Raw genomic sequence first — 22,201 nt, forward strand, 5'->3', positions numbered from 1 at the left:
GAAGAAAGATTCGAGCTCTACAGCATTGCTCAATACTCAGACCAGATACAGTGAGATCACTTTTCACTAGTGGTAGTGAATCAATCCTGATTAATCTTTTCTGAGTTATTTTGGTCAAAGGAGTATCAGGAAATGAGATCCTCCCCCCTAAAGTGTGCTGCGGGTCCCCTGATACTCCTGCTACCCAGAAACAACCACAGGTTTCGGGCTAATTTGAGAGCCGGTAAATAGTGAGACACCCTTCAGTTGAGAGGCACTGGGGTGACTGTTTGATCCCTGGTTTTGATTTCCTAATTCAATTCTTCATCTCCTTTATTTATGAAGGAATTTTAGCATCAGACCATCAATACAGAGAACATTTCCTTATGAAAACCTGTTTGCCAAACACATGTTAGTTGGCACTTTTATGCAAATAATAATAAATGAAGAGACAGCGGAATTTGTGCATAAAGCCCCTCCCAGTGTTTGTGATGCTGCAAATAAAGGAAATGGGGTGAGCAGGAAGATGGCTAGGATGCACAAGCAGAGCCGGAAAAAGGGCAGGGTGAGTTAAGACTGCAAACATATCGCTAGTGAGGACTCGTCTTTTCTATTGTGCCCAGTTTTGGAACCAACCTCCCCCAGACCGATGAAGACAGACTGGAGCACATCTAGCGATGGTTTATAAAATTGAGTCTCATTAAAAAAGCAAGAGCTATAAGGAGAAGCTTGAGAACTTACCAGTATCATAGCTGAAAGGCATAAGCATGTTTCAAAAGGTTTATACGGAAGGCCCTGAAGAATCTGTTATACGTGAAACATGTTGGCCTTCCCTCTGAATCATGAGTAAAATAGATTCCGCTGTACCCTACACGAGTGGCATCGTGCCACTCATTCTCCAACTAAGTATTGAGGGTTTTTTCAGAAAACATCTCCTAGAACTTGTGGCCACTCTATGAGATGGGAGGTGTGGTGTGGCTGAGGAGTAACATTAGACAAACTAGTTTTCCATTTAAAGGATAGTGAATGTATAGAAAGCAGCCAATCAATGGTGGGAGGGCACCGTGAATAAAATGTCTGAAGCCTTGAAGAAACCCAAAGAGACTGATGAATACTTAAAGAGTGGGCAAAGTATGGACCGACTAGACTGGATTGGTGTTCAGTATCTGCTATCAAATTAAATATTGCAATGATGTGGAATGCACTCACTGTGTCGGGGTAAGACGGGATCTTATTTAGGGGCATGACTCTGCTCTCAGTTAGGCTTTATAGAGATCAGTGATAGACGTGTACCAAAAAAGTAGTGGAACTGTGACTCCGGCTGTGGTTTCAGTCATGCTGGTTGACAGCCAATTGAGTTGAAGAGGATTTCAGTTTAGCTGTAACTGATATCCGGTGGTAAAATGGAGAAGTGCACTTTAACTTCACAAAGAACAGTTCCAGAATATTGAAAATGGTTGCAAAAAGTAGTAGTGCAGCTGTTAACAGTAAAAAATAAAAATAGTGGAACACCACTCCCGGCCGTTCCTGCTTACTTCGACTTCATTGATAGAGAAGTTGGACTGGCGCAAGTTAAATGCCTCCTCAGGTTAGGAGTCATTCTTTCAGCCCCTCCCTAACAAGAGGGCCGGATTGAAAATTCTGAAGGGCATAAATGGTGCCCCCCTTATGCTAATCTGTTGTCAGGGTCCTGGAGAGCTAAGCAGCGATCCTAATGTTAACCCTTTGTGTGTGCTTTTCAGACAGGCTAGAGTATCCAAGTGAAACATATTAAACTTGAGATGGGCTCCAAACAACCTTTTTGCATGCTTGGTACAGTACCTTTTCTGGCTGCTGGCAGCAGTGGGATAGTCTCTGTGATTGATGCTTCTTTCATGGGTATTGTCAGTCCTATTTCTACTGGTCTCTCTCGGTATATGTGCTCAGGATCCCGGAGACAGCGGGCCTAAAGTGCATGAGTGAAGGAAGTAAAACATCATAGCAGAAGAGACATGTCACTCCATATCCCCATATACTCATGTCATAACCGCATAGAAAGTTACACTTGGGGCCAGATTACAGAAACTCTGCACAGTGCGAAGTTGCAAGGTTTTAGCACAAGCGCAAACCTTGCCCTAGTGCTAAAGACATAAGGGGCCACTTTAGAACATCTTTGCACCATGACAAGTGTAATTCTGCTTGCTATTAGCACTAGGGCACAGTTTGTCCTTGGGCAAAGACATATTGGGCCTCATTCCGAGATTGGAGGTAGTCATGGCGCTATTTGTGCCATGACTGCCTCCAATAACGGTACCGGCACCGGTCTCATTCAATGGGGACTTACCGGTGTAGTTCGACCTTTGCGGGACCGGTAAGTCCCCTTTGAAAAAAACATTCCCAATTCCCAATTGAGCCCCCGTAGGGGGCTCAATTGGGAATGGGGAATTGGGAATTGGGGAAATGGGGAATTGGCCCCCCATATGGGTATTCCCTACCGTTATTAGCTCTGAAGTCCCTTAGCGGGTCCCGTCCATAACACCTGGTAAAACCAGGCATTGAAGGAGGGACCCGCTAAGGGAACTCGTAGTAAGGTGGTAAGGGATTACCGGCATCGGTCTCCTTAACGGTGCCCGGTATCCCTTACCTCTCTACTCGTAATGAGGCCCATTCTTTCAATATGTCCTTTTTACACCAGGGCAAAGTTTCTCCTAGTGCTAATACAGAATGGTATGAGCACTAGGGCAAACTTACAACTTTAAAATATTTAGAGCCATAGAAACTTTTCATGATCTCGAGTTGAGCAGAAACAATACTTTCAGAAAACATTGTTTTAATTAAACACATGAAACAACACCTATCACTACCTGTATTTCTCCCATAGACCAAGGCATGCCAAATATACTGTACTGCTCCAAACTAAGCATGCAGATCTTCAGCTTATTTACAGTTCAAAATGTCAATCCTCAGTCCTCTTATTCCTATTCCAAATAAATATGACTTAGTCCTGCACAATCTAATGCATAAATAGCAAATAACATGAAGTGAAATAGACTTTAAATCACACAAGGTTCGCATGGATGCTTGCCAAAGGAAGTAGCTGGGCAGAACTATGTGTGTACGTGTTGCCTAATTATGAAATCCCAATATATAATTAATCTAAGCATTTTGCACATCATGAGGTTGCACGTATGCAACATACCTTTATTTTCCAAGAACTTGCAAAAAGTCATGGCACGGCTTTCAAATTAGGGATCATATGGAAAGGTCTAGGACATTCTAATGATGAAACCCATGGGTTATTTGTTTGCTAATATCTTACTTGACAGTAGGCCTGACTAGAAACTTGCTACGTCAGTACTTGGTAAGCAATCGTGCCATCAATATCACGTGCTGCTATTTCACAAATGATTGGTGTCCAGTTTACCCGTCACTTGTCTTACAACTTAATTCTTTCCTCGACAATGTCCCTTTCATCGTTATGGGTGACCTCACCCTCCCCCTCATCTCTAAGACCCATCAATGAGACCTTGACTCCACTCTGTCCGACCAGTCTTGGGTCAGCCTACATGACCTTTCTAACTCACACCTGAAGGAACTTCCATGATCCTATCTTCCTATCCTTATCCCTCTACTCCTCAGCCTTTTCCATTGACCCCTCTCCTTCTGACCTCTCACTCATTCACTTCACCATCTCAGTTCTCCTTCCCACTCATCCTTCTTTCTCCCATCACCAGGAACATGTTTAAACCTGACTCCACGACACCCCACTTGGAAAAAGTCAAGCCCTCCTTCCAAGCCTTCTCTTCTCTGCTTGACCACTCCATTGATCTGACCTTTACCATGTTCAATATTGTACTTGCCACCACCCTCGACTATCCTTCTTGCTCCTTTACCCCCTCCCACCACTGCCCATAACCATGGATCTCCCCGGCCATCGAACAGCTGGAGTCTTCATTGTGTCTCTACCTATTGAGCATTTGTTAGCTACCTATACAACAAAATGGTGTTTCCAGGCACCACACAAAGTGGGGAGGGAGCAAGGGGAGTAAATAATAATGGGAAAAAAACAGTCAATATACAATCGCGGTCCTACTAGTCCTTGTGGCTTTTGGACGTGCAAGTTCAGTGAAGAGAAGCACAGGAGGTAGGGAAGGGAGGGGGATTGCGGGAGTAATGATATGGGCAAGTGCTGGTGAGAGCCCGGCAGGGAAGTGCCGAGGGATTCCAGGGGAGGAGGCTGATGGCCAACTGCTAGGGCGTAGGAATCCTAAGGGTGGGACGCAGTGCCAGGTAGGGGGCCCACAAGAGCAGTTCTGGGGGGAGGGTGCTGGTGTCGATTAGACAGGGGCATGAAGGTCCAGGCCGCCAGTCTCAGTGGCGGTGGGGTGATTAGCAGGGAAGGGAAAAGGGGAAAGAAGTAGAGAAAAGCAGTGTTTTGAGGTGTTTCCAGGATGTAAGGAGGTCCGGCTCAAGTCTGAGAGGGGCAGGGAGGCTGTTCTAAAGAGATGCACCAACCGAAGAGAGAGACCTGCCCGCCGCTCTCTGTTTGGAGAAGCGTCTGACAAACAAAGAGTTGGTATTAGAAGAGCAGAGGGCTCTAGCAGGGAGGTTTTTGGGGAGAGAACGTTGGAGATAATGTGGTCCCAGGCCCCAGAAAGCCTTGTGGATGATGCAGAGGGTCTTGAATTTGATAGTCACGGCCACCGGGAGCCAGTGGAGAGATCCTAGGACTGGAGAGATACGGTCCCTGGCCTTGAGGCCAAGGGTAAGCCTTGCAGCCCTATTCTGGATTAGCTGAAGGGTGCATATGGGGGAAAGGGGGAGATTGAGGAAGAGGCTGTTGCAGTAATCAAGCCTGGAGAGGACCAGACCTCTGGAAACATGGAGCTTCTGGGGAAAGGTGAGGAAATAGAGAATGCATCTAAGGAGGTGAAGCAGAAAGTGGGCCTTCTTGGCAAGGTCCAAGATGTGAGGGGTGAAGGAGAGAGAAGAGTCGAAGATGATCCTGAGGTTTTTGGCCTCACAGGATGTTGAGGGTGTAGGGCCCAAGCTAGGTGGCCAAAGTATAGGAGGGAAACAGGGAGCAGGTGTCACGATAAGAAGGATCTCTATCTTACTGGCATTAATACAAAAGTTTATGCCCGCACAACATTCCTTGATGGCTGTCAGACGGTTGGGATGAGAGAGGAGGAAGAAGAGGTAGAAGAGGGAAGCGTGAAGGAAAGCTGTGTTTCATCAGCATAACACTGGAAATGAAGGGAGCGGGAGGAGATCAGGTGAGCAAGAGGGGAGAGATAGATATTGAAGAGCCACAGCGATAGGATAGAGCCGTGGGGAATGCCACAGGTAAAGAGTGAAGTGGTGGGGAAAGGGCCCAGCTGCAACTGAGAAGATCGGTTATTGAGGAAAGAGGTCAGCCAGCTTTTTTAGGAGAGGGTGCACAAGGGAGTGCTTGAGGGATAGAGGGAAAGAGCCAGTGGTGAAGGATTGGTTACAGAAATCGGCAAGAGCTAGGGGGAGAGAGGAGATGTTGTCCTTAATGGTTTTAGAAGAGCAGGGGAGCACCTTTTTGGATGAGATCTTCATGGAGCAGCCAACTTTAGAGACCTCATCAGGTGCTTTGAGCAGGAGATATTAAAGTGTGTGGGGTGGAGGGAGGAGAGCCAACGGAGGCTGGTGAGCAGGAGCGGGAGTGAAGGTGGGGGTGGTGGAGAGTGAGGACAGGATGTCCTGATTTTTAGATGTGAAATGGGAGGCCAGAGCGGTGCAGAAACCCTGGAAAGGTAGTAGAGCGGTGGAGACTTCGGATGGATTGGTGAGTTCCTTGTAGATTTTGAAATGCTCAGCCCTGTTGTTAGTGGCTCCAAAGATACAGGCTTCAATGTGGGCCCTCTTCTTGGAGTGGGTCAAAAACGATATTGCCTTTGGAGCAGACGACAGGCCAGTTTGTCAGAGGATGAACCTGAGGTCTACCACTTGCATTCAGCAACTCTGCACTTGCGTTTCAGGGATGCTAGATCAGAGTCATACCAGCCATCACACTTGGAGACAGGCTTCAGGCAGATCCTCATGACAGGGATGTCAAGGGTGTTGGAGATGGAGAGGTAAAGTTTAGCAAGGACAGAGTCAAAGGGAGAGTCAGAGGCAGGGGTCATAGGGGGATGAACATGGATGCAAAAGCAGCGACTGACACTGTCTTCATCGGTCTAATGATGGCAAAGGAGGTTGGAAGTGTGGGGGGAGGATCAGACAGAGTGGGAGGAGAGGAGAGAGTGGTTGGACCAGGCGAGGGGGTGGTGACTGGGTTAGAGATAGGGATGTCTCCAGAGATGAGGGCATCCAGAGTCTATCCGGCTGATTGGGTCGGAACAGAAGGAAGAATAGTGAGAGAGAGGGAGTCTCAGAGGTCACGGAACAGTGAGGTGTCTGATTCAGGTGAGTCAAGGTGGATATTGAAGTTTCCGTGAAGGAGTTTGGAATAAGAGGTCCAGAAGGAGGAGGTGAGGTCATCCCATTCAGATAGAAAGGCAGCGATAGGGTTGGAGGGCCTGTAGATGGTAGCGAAGGTGAGAGAGAGAGTAGGAGAGACCCCGAGCCTGCAGATGAGGCATTCAAAAGAGGAGTAGGACTGAGTAGGTATGATAGAAGCAGGGACCCGCTCACGGAAAATCAGGGTCTCTCTACCTCTGTATCGGTCCCATGAGAAGAGAAGGGGATCACAGGTGCTTACCGGTGCTTGGTGGTGCAGGGCAAAAACGGTTTTTCAAGTTCATTTTGGTCACAGTCAGATTGTTCCAGGATATGCACAGCCTGGAGCAAGTGGATGGAACAGTGACATGTGGAGGGGGTTCCCTCCAGCACCAGACAGGGCCAGGCAGGGTGAGACTCTGGCCTTGGGTGGAGGCCCGAGAGCGGGCCGGCATTTGCCAGACGTTTCCCCGGACTTCCGGATTAGTGGCCATGCACAGCCAATCCCGCAGCAGAATGGATGGGGGGTCAGAGGCTCATTTCCCCGGTTGCCATGTTGGAAGGCCCAGAGAACAAGGAGACCATGGGCTGTTATTAAATGCGCCGTGGACGCATTTAATAACAAAAGGGCGCCTGCCATGCCTTTTCCCACTATGCCATCCCGGGGGAGCCCTTGTAAGACTCCCCCGAGCTGGCATGGTGGGAGACTAATGGCTCCCCGGATGGTCGCCCGGCCGGCCCTGCCCTAAGGCCGGCCCTGTCCCTGTGCTTAGGCTTGATGGCAACGCAGACGTGACCCTCTTTTCCCACGGCACACGCCCCATCTCGTCAGGTATCGCTGCAGCAGCACTTTGCCCTGAAGTCCCTGATGTTTGGCACTGATTTCTGCATGATCCCTGCATGTAGTATTAGGAAAACAAGCATTGGCAATGCCAATGGTTTGGGCTTTTGAGTAGGCATGGCAAAGGCACTTGCCTGGCACTGCCGTAGTGGTATTAACTGGCCATTGATGGTAGTAGGTGCAACATGATGTGAGCACCTGGGCTAATAGCGGAGGCAGCATTTCGGGTTCAGGGGCTGGTAACAAGGTGCCAGTGGGAGGCTGTGGGGCACACTGGGCACCAGGGGGGAGACAGGGGAGGGCGGCCCCACCTGAGTCTGACAATGACCTGGGCATCTAATAGTAGTGCCTGACTAAGGCCTAATATGTATATACAAGCCAAAACTGTTGGCTTTGCTAATGTTTGTTTTTAAAAGGATCTCAGTGAAGGACACGCATTGTGCTTATAAATCGAATGGCTGAAGGCAGAACTGGTTAAAACATTTTTATTACATCAGTAGCGCGTTTACAACTTCCATTAAGAATTAAGCCATTAATGCTCAGAAGAATGCTTTGAAAAAACACAGGAACTTTGAGTGCATTCTTTGATGGTAAGGCTTGATTAAAGCAAGCTCAAAAAGTTCACATGAGGATGTCTTTTGGGCAGTCAGGGCCAGGAACTGGGTGGGAATGGCCGTAGGAATTAGCATGTCCATGAACAGTAGATGGGTGGGCAAACAACCAAGCAAGCTTTGTGTCTCTCCTCATATGCCATTTCTCCTTATCTGTAATCTAATGGAATTGTTTCGGCTTATAGGTGTTCCTGAAGCGCAACCTAATAACCCAAACTAAAAAACTCTTGCCGGTACTTAGGAGTACTGGACTTTGGTCTTGTTAAGCTGCACTACTCCATCTGTTCTCTTCACAATTCCTAAGAGTCGCCAAAAGAATTAGAAGTCATAGCTTGATGGCCTCTGCAGACTCTAAGGGCCTGATTCACAGAGCGTTTTTCTATGGGATTGCACCATTATAAAAGGCTTCTGTGAATCGGGCCATAAATGTGTTAATGCTCACCAGAAGTAATCACTCTTTACAGAGCTTGACATCGCAAATCTGGTTGTATCTATATTCTAAGAGATTGCTAGGGTATGACTGAATGTAATTTGTTTCCCCATAATTTATTATTTCGGTTTATTTGCATTGATAGTTGTTGTGTGCATCCGAGCAGTGGTGAGATGCAAAAGGTACAGGGAGCTAAAGGTGGTGTTAGACCCTCCCCCATGGGCACCTTCTCATAGAACAGGTTATTTGGCCGTGTTTGTTCTCCGTATAGGGGCTCCAGAAACATTTTCTTAACTATTCTGCCTGCTGCCTGATGCCCATCTCTTGCAGAAACTGAAATCATACTTCGGCCTGCCGCAAATGCTTAGCTCCCACCTTCTCTCTCATTATTAGCAACAAGTGTCATGAACAGTGTAACAATTCGTTGCAGCCAGTGCAACATGAAAAACAAGCAAGTCATGTATTGTACACGTCTTGTCCGGTAGGAAATTAACATACACACATCCCAAGGGTATTATATAATGTAGTAGGATTTGATACATGCTGTCAAATATGTTCACAGCACAATATAGTGCCTCATACAGGGAGATATCTTTACAGCGGTACATAGGAAGACACTAATATGATTTTTAGGAGAGACCTGCTGGTCATAAATAGACCTCTACTGGAGATACCATAGGAATACTATGTAAATGAATGGAAAAGAAACAAAACATGTTCTTACAGGACTTTCATTCACCGGCTCTATGGGAATACTAGCATAGACCTTCCTTACTGTTTACCCCCCTAAAAGTCCCAGACTTCCTGTAAGATTCCCACAGGAATTCATTAGAGCTTTAATCAGAATCAGCAGGTGCAAACATACGGACACAGCTTGTTTGCTGATTTCTCACTTCAAAATAACAGTTGTGGGCCCTTGTCATATTACCCTAGTTATTTCAATAAATGCTGCAGTTGTGTCAGGTGTGAAGTTGACTCAATGTTGGCCTACTAAGGTTTTCTTAATCTGCAGCTTGCAAATGTCTTAGTTTTCAGCATTCCCAGCCCAATCAGGCTTAGGTTCTCAAAATTCCAATGCATGAACCCAAAGATTCAATAGGGCCAATGTCGCTAAACATCTCGATAAGTATCACACAAAGTTCCAAGTACAAATTAGAGGAGCGGGTAGAACATGACAGGCTAAGTAATCGTCATACAAGCCTCTGCTAACACAGACAGTTGCGCAATTGGGCATTGGCAGTAAGACTGCTTTAAATAGGTGTGATTGCCACAACAATCTACTGGGTTGATCGCTCATGGGTTAAGCACGGTCTTCACAAGTCAGGACCTACTCAGCTCTTCATCCTTTGGAGGTGGATACATTTAGTGCCATTCAATCGAGTAATAAAAAGAGCCATAACCATTCTGTTTAGAAACATGATATACTATGCAAATTCGAACTGGATCAATAGGTAATCAAAGTTCAGTCTACCATATCTCAATTTTATAGTGTTTGCCTAATGCTGTTTTGGTACACTGCAACTTCTGAGACCTAAACCATCCACAGCCATTCTTTTACCCGTTTGGCTAGCTGTTAATGGATACATATATTTGTAGGGGCCAACTTGATTTCATTTTTTGAATGTATTAAGCTATCAATAATCCAAAACGGTTTATGGTCTTTCCATCTAAAACTTTCCAACGAAGGTTTTTGCATTGAAATCCTAACCACCGAAAATATTTGCATCAAATGCATTTTTTATTTTTTATTTTTCTGGGGGGGGCCCAACACCTCGTTTTTTACCCTGAAAACCCCATCCCAACGAAAATTAACACTTTACCCATCACATGTATGCATTCGATGCATACATTTTTGATGGATAGGTTTCGATGGAAACCTTTTCAATGGAATAACTAGATACCATCCAAAACGAATATAAAAGTCTCATTAAGGAAATGCCAACTAATTATTTTCTACCAAGGCAATTTAAGCAGAAATTTGACAAAGAGGTCCTCACGCATAACCCAACTAATCCGATTTTGGATTTATCCTATGGTTTCCATAATTTCTTGGATCAAATGGAGAAAATGAGCACTGAGGCAGAGTCAAGGGAATCAGCTTGAATCTTACTGTCAGGGCTTGTCAATTGTTGCTGCGAGTGAGGCAATAGCTATTGACAGTGGGCCTCATTCCGAGTACGGCGCTAACCAATGGCGCTATTAACGCCTTGGTTGACGCCGTACCCGGACCGGCAGCGCCTTGGTGGATGGCGGAATTACCGCCCCATTCCAAGGTTGGCGGGGCGGTAATTCCCCATTCACCAAGGCTCTTCCCCATTCCCAAATGAGCCCCCATAGGGCTCAATGGGAATGGGGAAGATGCAAATAACGGTGACCGTTCATTACGGTCACCGTTATTGGCTTGGAGGCCCCTTGGCGCCCTCGACTTTAACACCTGCTCAAAGCAGGCGTTAAGGGCGAGGGCGCAAAGGGAACTCGGAGTATGGCGGTAAGGGATTACCGCCACCGGTCTCGTTACCGGTGGCCGTTATCCCTTACCGCCATACTCGGAATCAGGCCCTATGTCTCCTAAAAGCAGAGCGAGGTGTTGACTCAAATATATTATGATTGTAGAACAGACTATTTAACAATCCTCCTAAGAGAAGAGGGCCACTATCAGAAGGTGGAATGAAGCAGAATCAAGATTCATGAAAGGAAGGATGGTGGGCGCATGCACCAGGGACAGGCACAGAAGATCCTGAGTTGGGTGCAAGTGAGCACAAGGTCCTAAGAGATGAGTGGACTTGTGACATTGCAACAGGGATTGCTAAAGGGAACTGGATTAGGGGTACGCCTTCCTTGTTCACCATTCATTAATGTGTTTCTAGTTCGATGCAATGCTTCTCCTCATTTCCATTTAGTCGATGCTCACCTGCTGGGCGCTCTCTATCACCGCCAGTGCTTCGGCCATGAGCTTCTGATTCACGCCACAGAGATTGGCCACCTTCCTCTGACACTTGTGATGGACATTCATAGTGCATTCTGATGGAGAAATAGAACAACACGTAAGCAGGATGTGTGGGCATTTATGAAAACACAGTGTTCCTCTAATATGGGTTTCACTGGAATCACCATCACCCCTTTTCACATCTCAGAAGTCAAACTCTACTCCCAGGAGGATAGCTCGTGTGTTAAACGATTGCCTTTGACATCGGCCAAGCCTGCATTTCTGCATTTCCAGCAGGGCCAATTCATCATTTCGACCTTTTGATGCCAATTCATTGAGTATCATTATATTGGTAATAATGACATCTATCATTACAGCACTTAGACATGAGAAATCTGGCATTAAGCACTATATAAACATTATTATTCTTATGTCCAAATATATCTTTCGATATTTTTTGGTTTTAATGGAAGCTATGTTTTCATTAGATGCCTAGAGGGGGGATGCAGCCAATCAGGTTCCCTGGATCACGAACTGTAACTGCTAATCTCATGGAACCTGGAGGCTGCTTCGCCTGCCCCGCAGCTCCATTTTCTTGCCACCCTCCTGTTCCCTTCATTTTTTTAGAAACCCCAATCCCCCACCCCAGCCCCACATACCTGATTGTGGCTTCACTCTCTCTCCCTTTGCCGGCCACCCTAGAAATGGAAATTTTAAGATCCAAGGTGGCCATCTTGTGCCAGTAATTTCATTCAAGCAATGGACGTGCGCGGCGTTCCGTTTCTTGAATGAAAATAATTGTTTCTTAACACCCCGAGTTTCCGGATCGGAAACCCAGGGTGCTAATAGCGTTAACACCCTCTCTGGCAGGCCGGACCGGGTGTTATCGTATCAGGGACCCCTTTTAAACTTTAAACTAACTCGGGCCTCGGCCGATAACACCCGATCCAGCCCGCAGGGTCTGGTATTAATGCTATATTAAACAAGTTTCTCAATGAAGTAAGAGTACAAAAGAAAGTCCATCAAAACCCAGACGTGTGCATGTATTTATGAGATTTATAATGCCCAAACCAAGCTGGGAAGCAACAGAGCGCTGTATGTAGGAGACACATGCAGGAGGTTACAGGTAGGGTCCAGGGGAAGCAGAGGCAGCTGTAATGGGTAGAGGAGCAATGGGCACTTATGGGGGAGATCTACGGTTGAATGACATGGTCTTCTTTCAGGGATAAGGCCCTCCTGTGCTTCCAGAAGTGTAGAACTGAGAGGGCCAGAGACTGCGCCTATTTCCTAGCCTTTCCATTGTACAGTTCTATGTTTCCATTGTGGGGATGTCGTGGATTCTGGTGGCCTGCTGTCCTCCAGAGATGGTACGTTTCTCGGCCTGTTAGAGTGGTGCTTTTGTTTTGATTGCTTTGTAGGGGATGCAGGCTGTCCTGGACGTGATATTTGTGTTCGGGGGAAGCAAATGCAGCTCCTTGCGTATGGGGTTGATTTGGCTGGGTTTTCTTAGTCCTATGATCGGCTGTGCTACAGTATCCTGGGAGTACCAAGGTAGCTTCTTGGATTCCTGCAAGTAGGATGTTGCCTCTGTCCAGGTGGCAAAAAGGAACAAAGTTTGTGCAACTGTTCTGAAACAGGGTCACTTTGAGGTGGACGTGCGAGCTATTACCATTGTTTTTGGTTCTCCTCCATGATGTGTGCTTGGAATGAGAGGTCACGGTCAATGGTAAAGCTGAGATATGTTGCACTGGTTGAGAGCGGAGGCATGAATCTGTCAAGCTTCTTGTCGGTCAGTGAATTCTGGACTTAGGCATGCTTGCAGGGCTTCCCTAGGAGAAAGCATTTACTCTTTTGTGGGTTGAGCTTCAGGTAGGAGCTTGATATTAATAGTGAATGTATAGCCCATTATAACATGTTAGCAAGATGCAAGACATTTGCCAAGTGCCCAGATGCTAGAACCGTAGCACAAGTGGCATGGGGGCTGGCGGACGAAATTGGAGACAATGTATGAATCCGATGGAAAAGATATTCATTGGGGTCTGCGGCCCACCTACTGTGCCACTATAGGAAGAAGTGTGTGTGCAGGACAAGAGAGAAGGAACCCAGGGAACATTGAACTGGAACCACCGCGCAGTGAGAAAAAACTGGGGTACCGGAATAAGAACATATCTGGACTCGGCCACATGAGGCGAGAACAGGGATTTTTTCTCTTTGGATTTATTGACTAAAGACGCAAGACACCCCCATACCTGAATTTTTGATCAGTATAGGAGCAGAGTTATCCAGCACCACTGCAGGATTTAGTCCATCGTTGACACGCGTCTCCATTAATTCACGTGGAGATTGAGGTTTGATGACATCCTCCACCTTTTGACATTTCGGAGTGGTTGCAACAGAACCATCTGTCTCCTGAAGAAGGTCGCTTATATTTGTCGGCTTGAATTAGGGGCCTATTGTGACGACCGAAACATATGTTGAGTTACAGCAAATAAGCAATATGCTATTTGTTTTTGTATTAACACTTACTGTAATCACCAAGAGATGTTGAAATATATATTAATATATTGGTTCTAGGTGGTTTTAGTACCACAAGTGTGGAATATTGACATGTATAGTGAGATTGTGAATGAATGATGGAATGAATGGTGGTGTTTAAATGTGGATGTTGAGAACAATAAATATTTGTGTAAATTGCTTATAAATAAATATTTATTTTTTTGACAAAACTTGGTATTGTTTAATGTTCTGATCTGATTTCGCCCAGGTTCATTTTTGTTGTTCCACTATAGGAAGAGGGAAAGCAACAGCCAAATTACCTGGGTCCCTGCAGAGCAATAAATTGCCCGTGAGCCTTTAGCGGAGGACCAGAGATCTGAGGTAGTCCAAGCCACACACCTTGAAAAGCATCTTTACTCAGAACGCTCAGTCACTCAGGATTGAGGGATGGGGGCTGCTACAGTGGCAGGGATCATTCGGTAGCCTCAAACAGGGCCTGGCCATGGTCTGATATCGGTCAGCTCTTTCAAAGGTACAGCACTTTGCTAAGAATCAAGACACTGGCAAAAGAAGTGACAACATAAGTCTTTCCATGTGGTCGAAGCATGTGCGCATGACTCCCTGAATGAGGAGGCTCTCTTTCAGTACATTCAGGCCCTTTCACCTATTCTCAGCTTCAGGTGGCACATCCTGGGATCTGAGTATTTGGAGGTGTTGAAAAGTGTTGGTCCCATTATAGAGTACTTTACTTTTCAAAATCTTCTGTATACTTTCCTCTGATACAAGTAATTCACCAATAGCCAATCCTATTCAATTTCCAGTGAAACAAGCAGAGGAGGATAGCAAGTCATTATGCCATTGGTACTCAGTTCATGGCCCTTCAAACATGTGTAACTACAATTCCCATGTGCACTATTCCGCATAGTCAGTGGTGAAGATTCATGGGAGTTGTAGTCCAAAATTATCTGGATGGTCACAAGTACAGATACTCTATTCCATAGGGTCAACTCAAACTAAAATGGTTAAAAACTATTTGCTCTTCTGATACAATCTTTGCAAACAGGTCACTATTTGGTGTTTGAGTTATATATTTGACTGGGGGATTTTTAGCCTAAAAGTGTTTGTTATATAGTAAAACCTACATTAGCAATAGACTTACAGCCTATCTGGGTAAGGGTCTTGTTTCACTTATGCAAGGATATATATACTTGGCTGTTTCTCAGCGGTATCCCACTGATAACCCAGGGGTGGAGGGCATAATCAAATCTTCTAAAATAATAACTAAAATCGCAGAGTCAGGTCGGGAGAATAGCTTAGGGGCAATGCGCTCGCTTTGGAAGCAAGACAACGCAGGGCAACACAGGTTTGATCCCCAGGTCCGCACTTAGAGACCTCTGGGTATTAAGCACGTTATAACCAGGGCTCAAGTTCAGGATACACACAGGGGAACGTCGTCCCCACACTTCATTCAGAGAGTGGACTCAGTCCCCCCCAGCTAAAAGAGAAACATTGGCTGTCCTCTTTGAATTTATGAATTGAAGCCGAACCGTAGTCGGTTTTTAAGCCGGACACTTCACCACTGCACTACATAACTTGATGAAAAATAACAAACAACGAAAGGTGAAATGTCCCATTTCGGTACTGCAAGTTCCAGGGAAAACATTTGTATTGGTTCTTGGAGTTTAAAACATGCACACCTTTTAACGTTTTCAAAAACACTATTAGAAGAAAATAACCGCGTTGACTTTATGAAAGGCAAATGACATTCGTCCTGTTAAATTTGGGTGGTTATGCAAAGCCAATTTCATGAAATGTGCATATTTCACCTTGACATTCTAATTTCTGACGACAACACATCCCATTGCGTTTGTTGATGAGTCCCCCCACTTTTATTTTTAGGACTTGACCCCTGGTTATAACTAATCAATTACAATCACCATAGATAGGTCTAATATAGGGCATGTTTTACAACCTCTTTTAGCATGCGCTGCAAGGTACAACTTGTTTTTTTATAGTGCCCGAGTCCACCTAAGGTGCAAGTGGAAGGTCCACCTGTGAAGTGTGTGGGAATGCATTTTTGAAATAATGAATCGGTTTCGGAGCCCTCTACTAGAATTCATTGACTTTCTACATATTGCCAAGTCAGCCAATCGAAGCCACTGTGGGCCTATATTAACTAATGGGCCCGATTCACAAAGAATAGCGCAAATCAAAGGAACACAGAGAATGCGCTCTTTTCATGTGCACTAATTTAAGAAATGCTCAGGTTACATTATTCTCGAAGGTGACTTGAGCATTTCAGGAGGGCCGGACAGTGGCGGCAAGATCCAGCCCCCTTGCATGCATAAGTGTCAAGCTACTAGTAACCACGTGGTTCCTGGGAGTGCATTTCACAGAGGTGGGCCATTAAGCCGCAGCTATCCAACTGAAAGAAAAAATCATGACTGCACCCTGTCATGATTTGTGTCTCCCCCTGAGCCTGTTTCAACAGGCGCAGGGGATTAACCAACTTTCCAGGAATCTTGAAGTGCATCTCGTTTGGAAATTCGGGAAACACTTTTAAATTTTAAATGTCCAGGAATTCCCACTGATATGCGCAAATGTGCAAAGCGGTGAGAAAAAGCGTAGCTGAATGAGTGCATCTAAGAGGCGCTCATTCCAATGCCATTCGAGAATGGGTCTGCTCCTGCTTTTCCTGCAAATGATGAGATGTGCTAGCCCATCTCACCACATGTACCAGTATTTTTGGGAGAATCTGGACCTTTGATTATGAAGCCCGTACAGTGTACTCAAATGAATTACACAAGTCCCGCTGAGATGCACGTCATAGGTTTTCCCATTGTCTGACAAATCTGTCCTCTACCTGATCAATAATGCATGTCATCTTATCACAGCATATTGGCATCATAGTGATCCACTCACTGCAGCAAGTTACATAGTCTTAAGTGTTGATATTTTAGGCCCAATCGATGAGTGAGCAAGTCAACAGGGTGGCACCTGACAAAGGTAAGTCTACCATAAGAGACAGGTTGGGTTTAAAACGAAGCTAGGATGCGTGGGCTCCAATTATGACCCACTCATGGTGCCTGCAAGGGATTCTGGGTGACAGCCAAATATCTATTTCTTAAATGGATGTCGGGAAAATTATATCATGAAAATGTAAGCATAGTTCTTCTCCACAGATGCCAACGTAGACTAGTTTAGTTTAGTTTATCATTTATAGAGCGCACCTAATCCTGAGGTAACTGGGTGCTTGAGCTTATGAAGGAGTTTACAGAAGCATACAGTTAGAATACAAAGTAGAGCAGGCTTGTCGACCATAGGTTACAGGTTGGTCGAATTACCTAATAAAACATATAAGAGCATAGAATTGTCACCAGTGGTTACATTTTGGTTGACAGACTAAAAAGATTCAGTAGCACACTGTGACAGATGTTAGAGTGCAATGGTTACAGCGGAATAGGATTGTGAGGAGGTTTACATGGATGTCCTCATATCCTTTAAATCAGAAGTCTACAACCTGTGGCTCGCCCGATGTTTTGGACTACAACTCCCATGATCCCTCTCCATTGACTATGTTATGTTACAGGATTTATAAAGTGAACATTTGCCAGAGCAGCTTGGAGCTGCAAGTACAATTCAATTAAGGCATGCCAGTAAGAGTCAAAACAAAGACGTTTTCATGGCACGTCTGAACAAAAGATGATTCGCTATAATTTGAATGTCCCGTGGAAAAGTGTTCCCCAGCTTAGCTTCGGCCACCGAAAAAGCATATTCACCAGTTCTAACCAATTTATACTGTGGAACCACCAGTATATAGCTATCCAGGGAAAGTAGACTCCGAGTAGGGACATAGAGGTGGAACTTAACCCGAATGTATTCAATCCACACTCCATGAATGTCACGATGAAGAACGCTGAGAGACTTAAATGCAATGCGTGTTTCCACCGGGAGCCAGTGAAGGTGGTGTAGAATGGGTGTGATATGCGCACTGTAAGGGGACCCAGTAGCCACCCGAGCTGCAAGATTCTGCATTCGCTGAAGGCATTTGATAAGATAAAGAGGCTGCACCAAACACAGTGAATTGCAGTAGTCCAAACGGCTCATAATCAAGGAAGCTACCACTGGTGGGTGAAGGTGTCTATTTGGCTAGGGCTGATAGGAGATGTAGTCGAAAACATCTGGAGAACGAAAGGTTGCAGATCCCTGCCTTACATGGAGAGCATCTTGCCAGGGGAACCTTTCCATATAGACACCATCTATAACAAACGGCTTGCATGGCACCCTTGCTATTTTGGACAGAACTTGTCCAGAGGCCCTCTTGAACTGGACAACCGTTGTAGGCAAGCCAACATACAATGAGAGCCAATGATAAAACATTTCATAAACATGTTTCTCTGAATACACTGCGTATTGAATGAAAATATCCTAAAAAACATTAAACTATTTCTGATCATCTGTTATTGATAAAGGCTTCGAATGGGCTTTACAGAATGCTGGTCCTTCTGAAATGGTGCAGCTGACTTGCATCAAACACCATCTCTTCTTGTAGATACATTTTACAAGCAGTTTACAGCTGTATATATAGATACAATTCTTTCTCACCTCTAAACTGCATACAGTTTTCATTATTTTAAGTAGGTGTGTTCTCACAATGAGCCTCATTACAAGTTCGGAGGTAGCCTTGCCGGTAAAACCGGCAGGCTGGCGCCGAACTTGCTATTTATTCCGTCCTCTGGCAATGGGGAAATACAGGGCCATTACAACCCTGGTGGACCCTGTATTTCCCCATTGCCAAGGGCCGGATACTTTTACTCCCCATTCCCATTAAGCCCCATAAGGCTCAATGGGAATGGGGAGGCTGGTAGCACCATCACCATTCAGAATGGTGCCAGTGCTACCGGCGGTGTCTGCTCGCGGGTGCCGGGACACCCAACAGTTCCGACCTGGATGGCGAAAAGGCACCCGCGAACAGAACTCGTAGTTTGCCAGTCCGGGAACTACGTTACCGGGAAGCTTACCGGTACCATAGTTCCTGTACCGGCAAACTTGTAATGAGGCCCATTGTGTGACTTTACTCCAGATCCAGTCATGTATCTCTTTGCACTGAAATGCTCATCCTTAAAGTCAATGGATGGCCTTTGGGTTCAGGCCAGGATGACCCACTAATATTTGCAGGAAGCTGAATGACAGCTATTGTTGCATGGAGTTACTGCAAGAATGCTCTTTTGTCCTTGCTGGAGACAGGCCGACACATGTTTGTGTTGTGTGCACACTCAGAGATGTAATTTCCAAAAACAGAGTTTGTGCTACGTACCTTCACATTTTAACCCCTGCTTTGCCAATCCCCATAGGAGTGTGCCGCAGTGTTCGCAAAAAGTTGGACTTTTGTAATTGTAGACCTTAAATCGATGCGGCATGTCGATTTTGAACCTCTCTTTGTGAATCTGAAAGGTAGTGATATCAACAAAAAATGCCATGTTACTGATTCAACGTGTTAAAATAAAGAAATCCTCATACATACAGTTGTCATTTGTTCCATTTGTTTAGTACTTGGTGACATTACATCAATTTGGTCTACAAATCTCCCAAACTAAAGGAATGAATAATGAAGAAATTGATAGCACCCAGATGGGTGCTAACCTCCCTTCTGGTTTGTTCCATATTTTCTTTAAAAAGAAAAAAGGGGGTGCAAGACACTCATACCCCTTCCTTTAGGCTGTACTCTCTTTACCAAAACTGTTCTGTTTGTTCCCTGAAAAATGAGCAAATAAATGTAGAGATGCAAAGGCAGTAGATGCAAACGATGCAAACGATTAACAATCAAAATGCACTGATGTAAAGACATGCCAACCTTAAAATCTACACATACATGTGGATACATCTGCTTCTATGTCAGTCCTTGGCATGGGGATTTTATAGTGAATTACTCTGGTACCTGTGAACCTGGATGCTTTGGCGCCATTCATTGTGCACAATGTTGTTCAGTGCTTTTACAAGGATGCTTGTGTACCTTTTGGAAAGTTCGATATATAAATATGTTACAGGGCCTATGGTATCGACCTTGCAGTTAGGGTAAATTTGCCCAACCCAAAGGAAGAGCAGTTTTTGAGTGGCTTATAACTTTGGTGCCTTTCGACAAATCCTCACCAAACCTTGCAGAAAAAAGTATATGAAAACCTCTGAATGATTTTACAAAGTTTAGTGCGGATTAGTCATGGAGCATGGGGCGGGCAAAATTATAGGCGGGTCCCAAAATATTTGAAATTCTCATAGACATAATGGCAAAAAATATTTGCTCCTGCCTACTGCCCAACCGCTGGACGGATTTGGGCTGTTTGGGCAGTGGCCCTGACCCTTGGCAAGGACAAATGTCTACTCTGATTTGCTTATTGGGGCATGTTACGTGGCCAAAGCCCATGCCCTCCGGATTGTGGAGACTGTCCATGGTTGCCAGCCATGGGCACTGGCCATTGGTCACATTATGAGGGTATAGTGAGCACTGAACTAGGATGCAGGGTCGGTGCAGTGGATAACGGGGGTGATTTGGTGGTGCTTGAGTCATGGTCGCGCCTCATGCTCTAGGCAATTCAACCATGCCTTGCATCCTTAGCATGCGCTGCTAACGACACACATCCGTATGCGCTGCAAAACATGTTTGTTAAAGGAGGTTTATAGTTTTTTCATATATGTTAAAAGAGGAATTATTAATAACTTACATACAGTGATGTAACATCATGAAACATTTTTGAAAAAACTTTGTTAAAGGGGCATTATGGTTACGTTGCACTAATAAAAACCTATGGAATTCAGAGAAACAGTGTTAAAGGGATGTTATGGTTACAAGTAAAATAAAAATACCCTAGTAATGTGCCTGTTATTGTAAGCTATGCAGTCATCACTCACACCACCACCGTGCACTGCTAAGACTAATAACACCCAGGACATCAAAGATGACATCACAAATGGCATCATTGATGGCATAACTGAAACAATGGTTCTTAAAAATGTACTTTATCTAACAGCAGATAATTGATAAGATGGTGAACAAGGGCCCCAAGTACAATGCAGATACATTTGCCACCCTTTACATTAGAATACTCAAATTAATTGATTGCCTACTACGACGCTGCACAGCTCATCACATGACTAGAGAAATTCTACCCCCATATTCAAGGAAATGCTTTGGCTACCCCTTCAAGCACACACAACTTGCAGGACAGCCTGCATCAGTTAGGAAGCAGCCACAAACAAAACAGCACTCTACCTGGCTTAGAAACGTACCAGCTACGGAGGCCAGTTCAACACCGAAAGACAAAATATTACATTGAAAAATTGGAACTGCAAGAGGCAGAAATGCAGCAACAAACCTGTTCAAGCTATGCACCCTGGTTCCAGATCAAGTTACCAATAAAGATGAGACTGCCCCCTCCAGCCTATACTTCAGGAAGGACCTGAAGACCCTACTATTTAAAGCACAATCACTGATTGCAATACTGAACTTTAATTCTCATGCTCTGGTCCTCCCTTCCTCCCCTGCTACCCTGCTGTCACACCCTTACTTGTATCACTTGGAGTATGTCCCCTATGTATAACATGCCATGCTTTCCAGCTAGCTTTGCGATTTGGGTATCCCATATAATACACGTTGTTTTTTTTTTTTATTCACATCATTTGATTTAACACAAAACCTTAGATGCAAAACACAAACACATGAAATTAAAATAACATCAAAAAAGGTAAGATTTTTAAGAAGGAAAAAAAAGAAAAAAAAAGTTACTCTCAGTTCCAATTATAATACAAAATTTCACAATTCAGAAGTTAGGAAGTTTAGAAGGAGCCAAGCCCCCGAGATTCAATGAGAGAGAGGCTGTCTTTCATTTCTTTTGTGTCTGTTTGCTCCAGAATGCCAAAGATCACCTTCACTAGATTCAGGAGCGCCAACGTCATAGACAGACCTCCCCCCCACCTTAAAATTGGCCACCATTCTTCCAGTCGTCTGGTAACTGATTCTTCAAAGAATTTCCCCAGAAAACTGGCTCTCGTGTCAGTTAATGGTTCACAGAACATAACTAGGTGCTTCAAGGTTTATACCCCTTTTCTGCAGATATGGCACATAAGAATCCTATCCTCCCGGGCCTTCTTTCTTCTTTTGACAGTCTCCCTAGTAGGGAATACGTTTAGGTGGAATCTCAAAAAGTTCTGCCTTTCCACCTGGGATGGAAACCGCTCCAAGTATGGTGGGACGGTTCCTCTTTTAAAATGTCCTTCCGGTCCCTGGGCTGCCATTTTGTAACACACATATTATACAGAGAATTGTTGCTGGCATTGCTTAGTTCCGTTAGAAAGGAATGGTATGATTTGCAAAGCCAGGGTGGGCTGTGATCTGCATTATACAAAGCTTATTTAAACGTCATCTTTGTTTTGGCTGAATGCAATGGAGGTTAGAAAGCAGAAATTGGAATTAAAAT

The 22,201-nt window shown here is 45.0% G+C and overlaps 1 protein-coding gene across 1 annotated transcript in view; it reads right to left on the reverse strand.

The window, feature by feature from the left end:
• The window catches only part of PRKCQ (protein kinase C theta), a 450,885-nt gene that overhangs the window by 120,650 nt on the left and 308,034 nt on the right, over window positions 1-22,201 (reverse strand). Inside the window, exons 7-9 of the mRNA XM_069629668.1 lie at window positions 19,048-19,177; window positions 11,220-11,329; window positions 1,801-1,924 (exon numbers count right to left, since the gene is read on the reverse strand). Coding sequence (XP_069485769.1) covers window positions 1,801-1,924; window positions 11,220-11,329; window positions 19,048-19,177 — 364 coding nt within the window. The remainder of the gene's footprint in view (window positions 1-1,800; window positions 1,925-11,219; window positions 11,330-19,047; window positions 19,178-22,201) is intronic.

Source organism: Ambystoma mexicanum, chromosome 12 (assembly GCF_040938575.1).
Source record: "Ambystoma mexicanum isolate Mex_15411 chromosome 12, UKY_AmexF1_1, whole genome shotgun sequence".
In the NCBI taxonomy this organism is placed as follows: Eukaryota; Metazoa; Chordata; class Amphibia; order Caudata; family Ambystomatidae; genus Ambystoma; species Ambystoma mexicanum.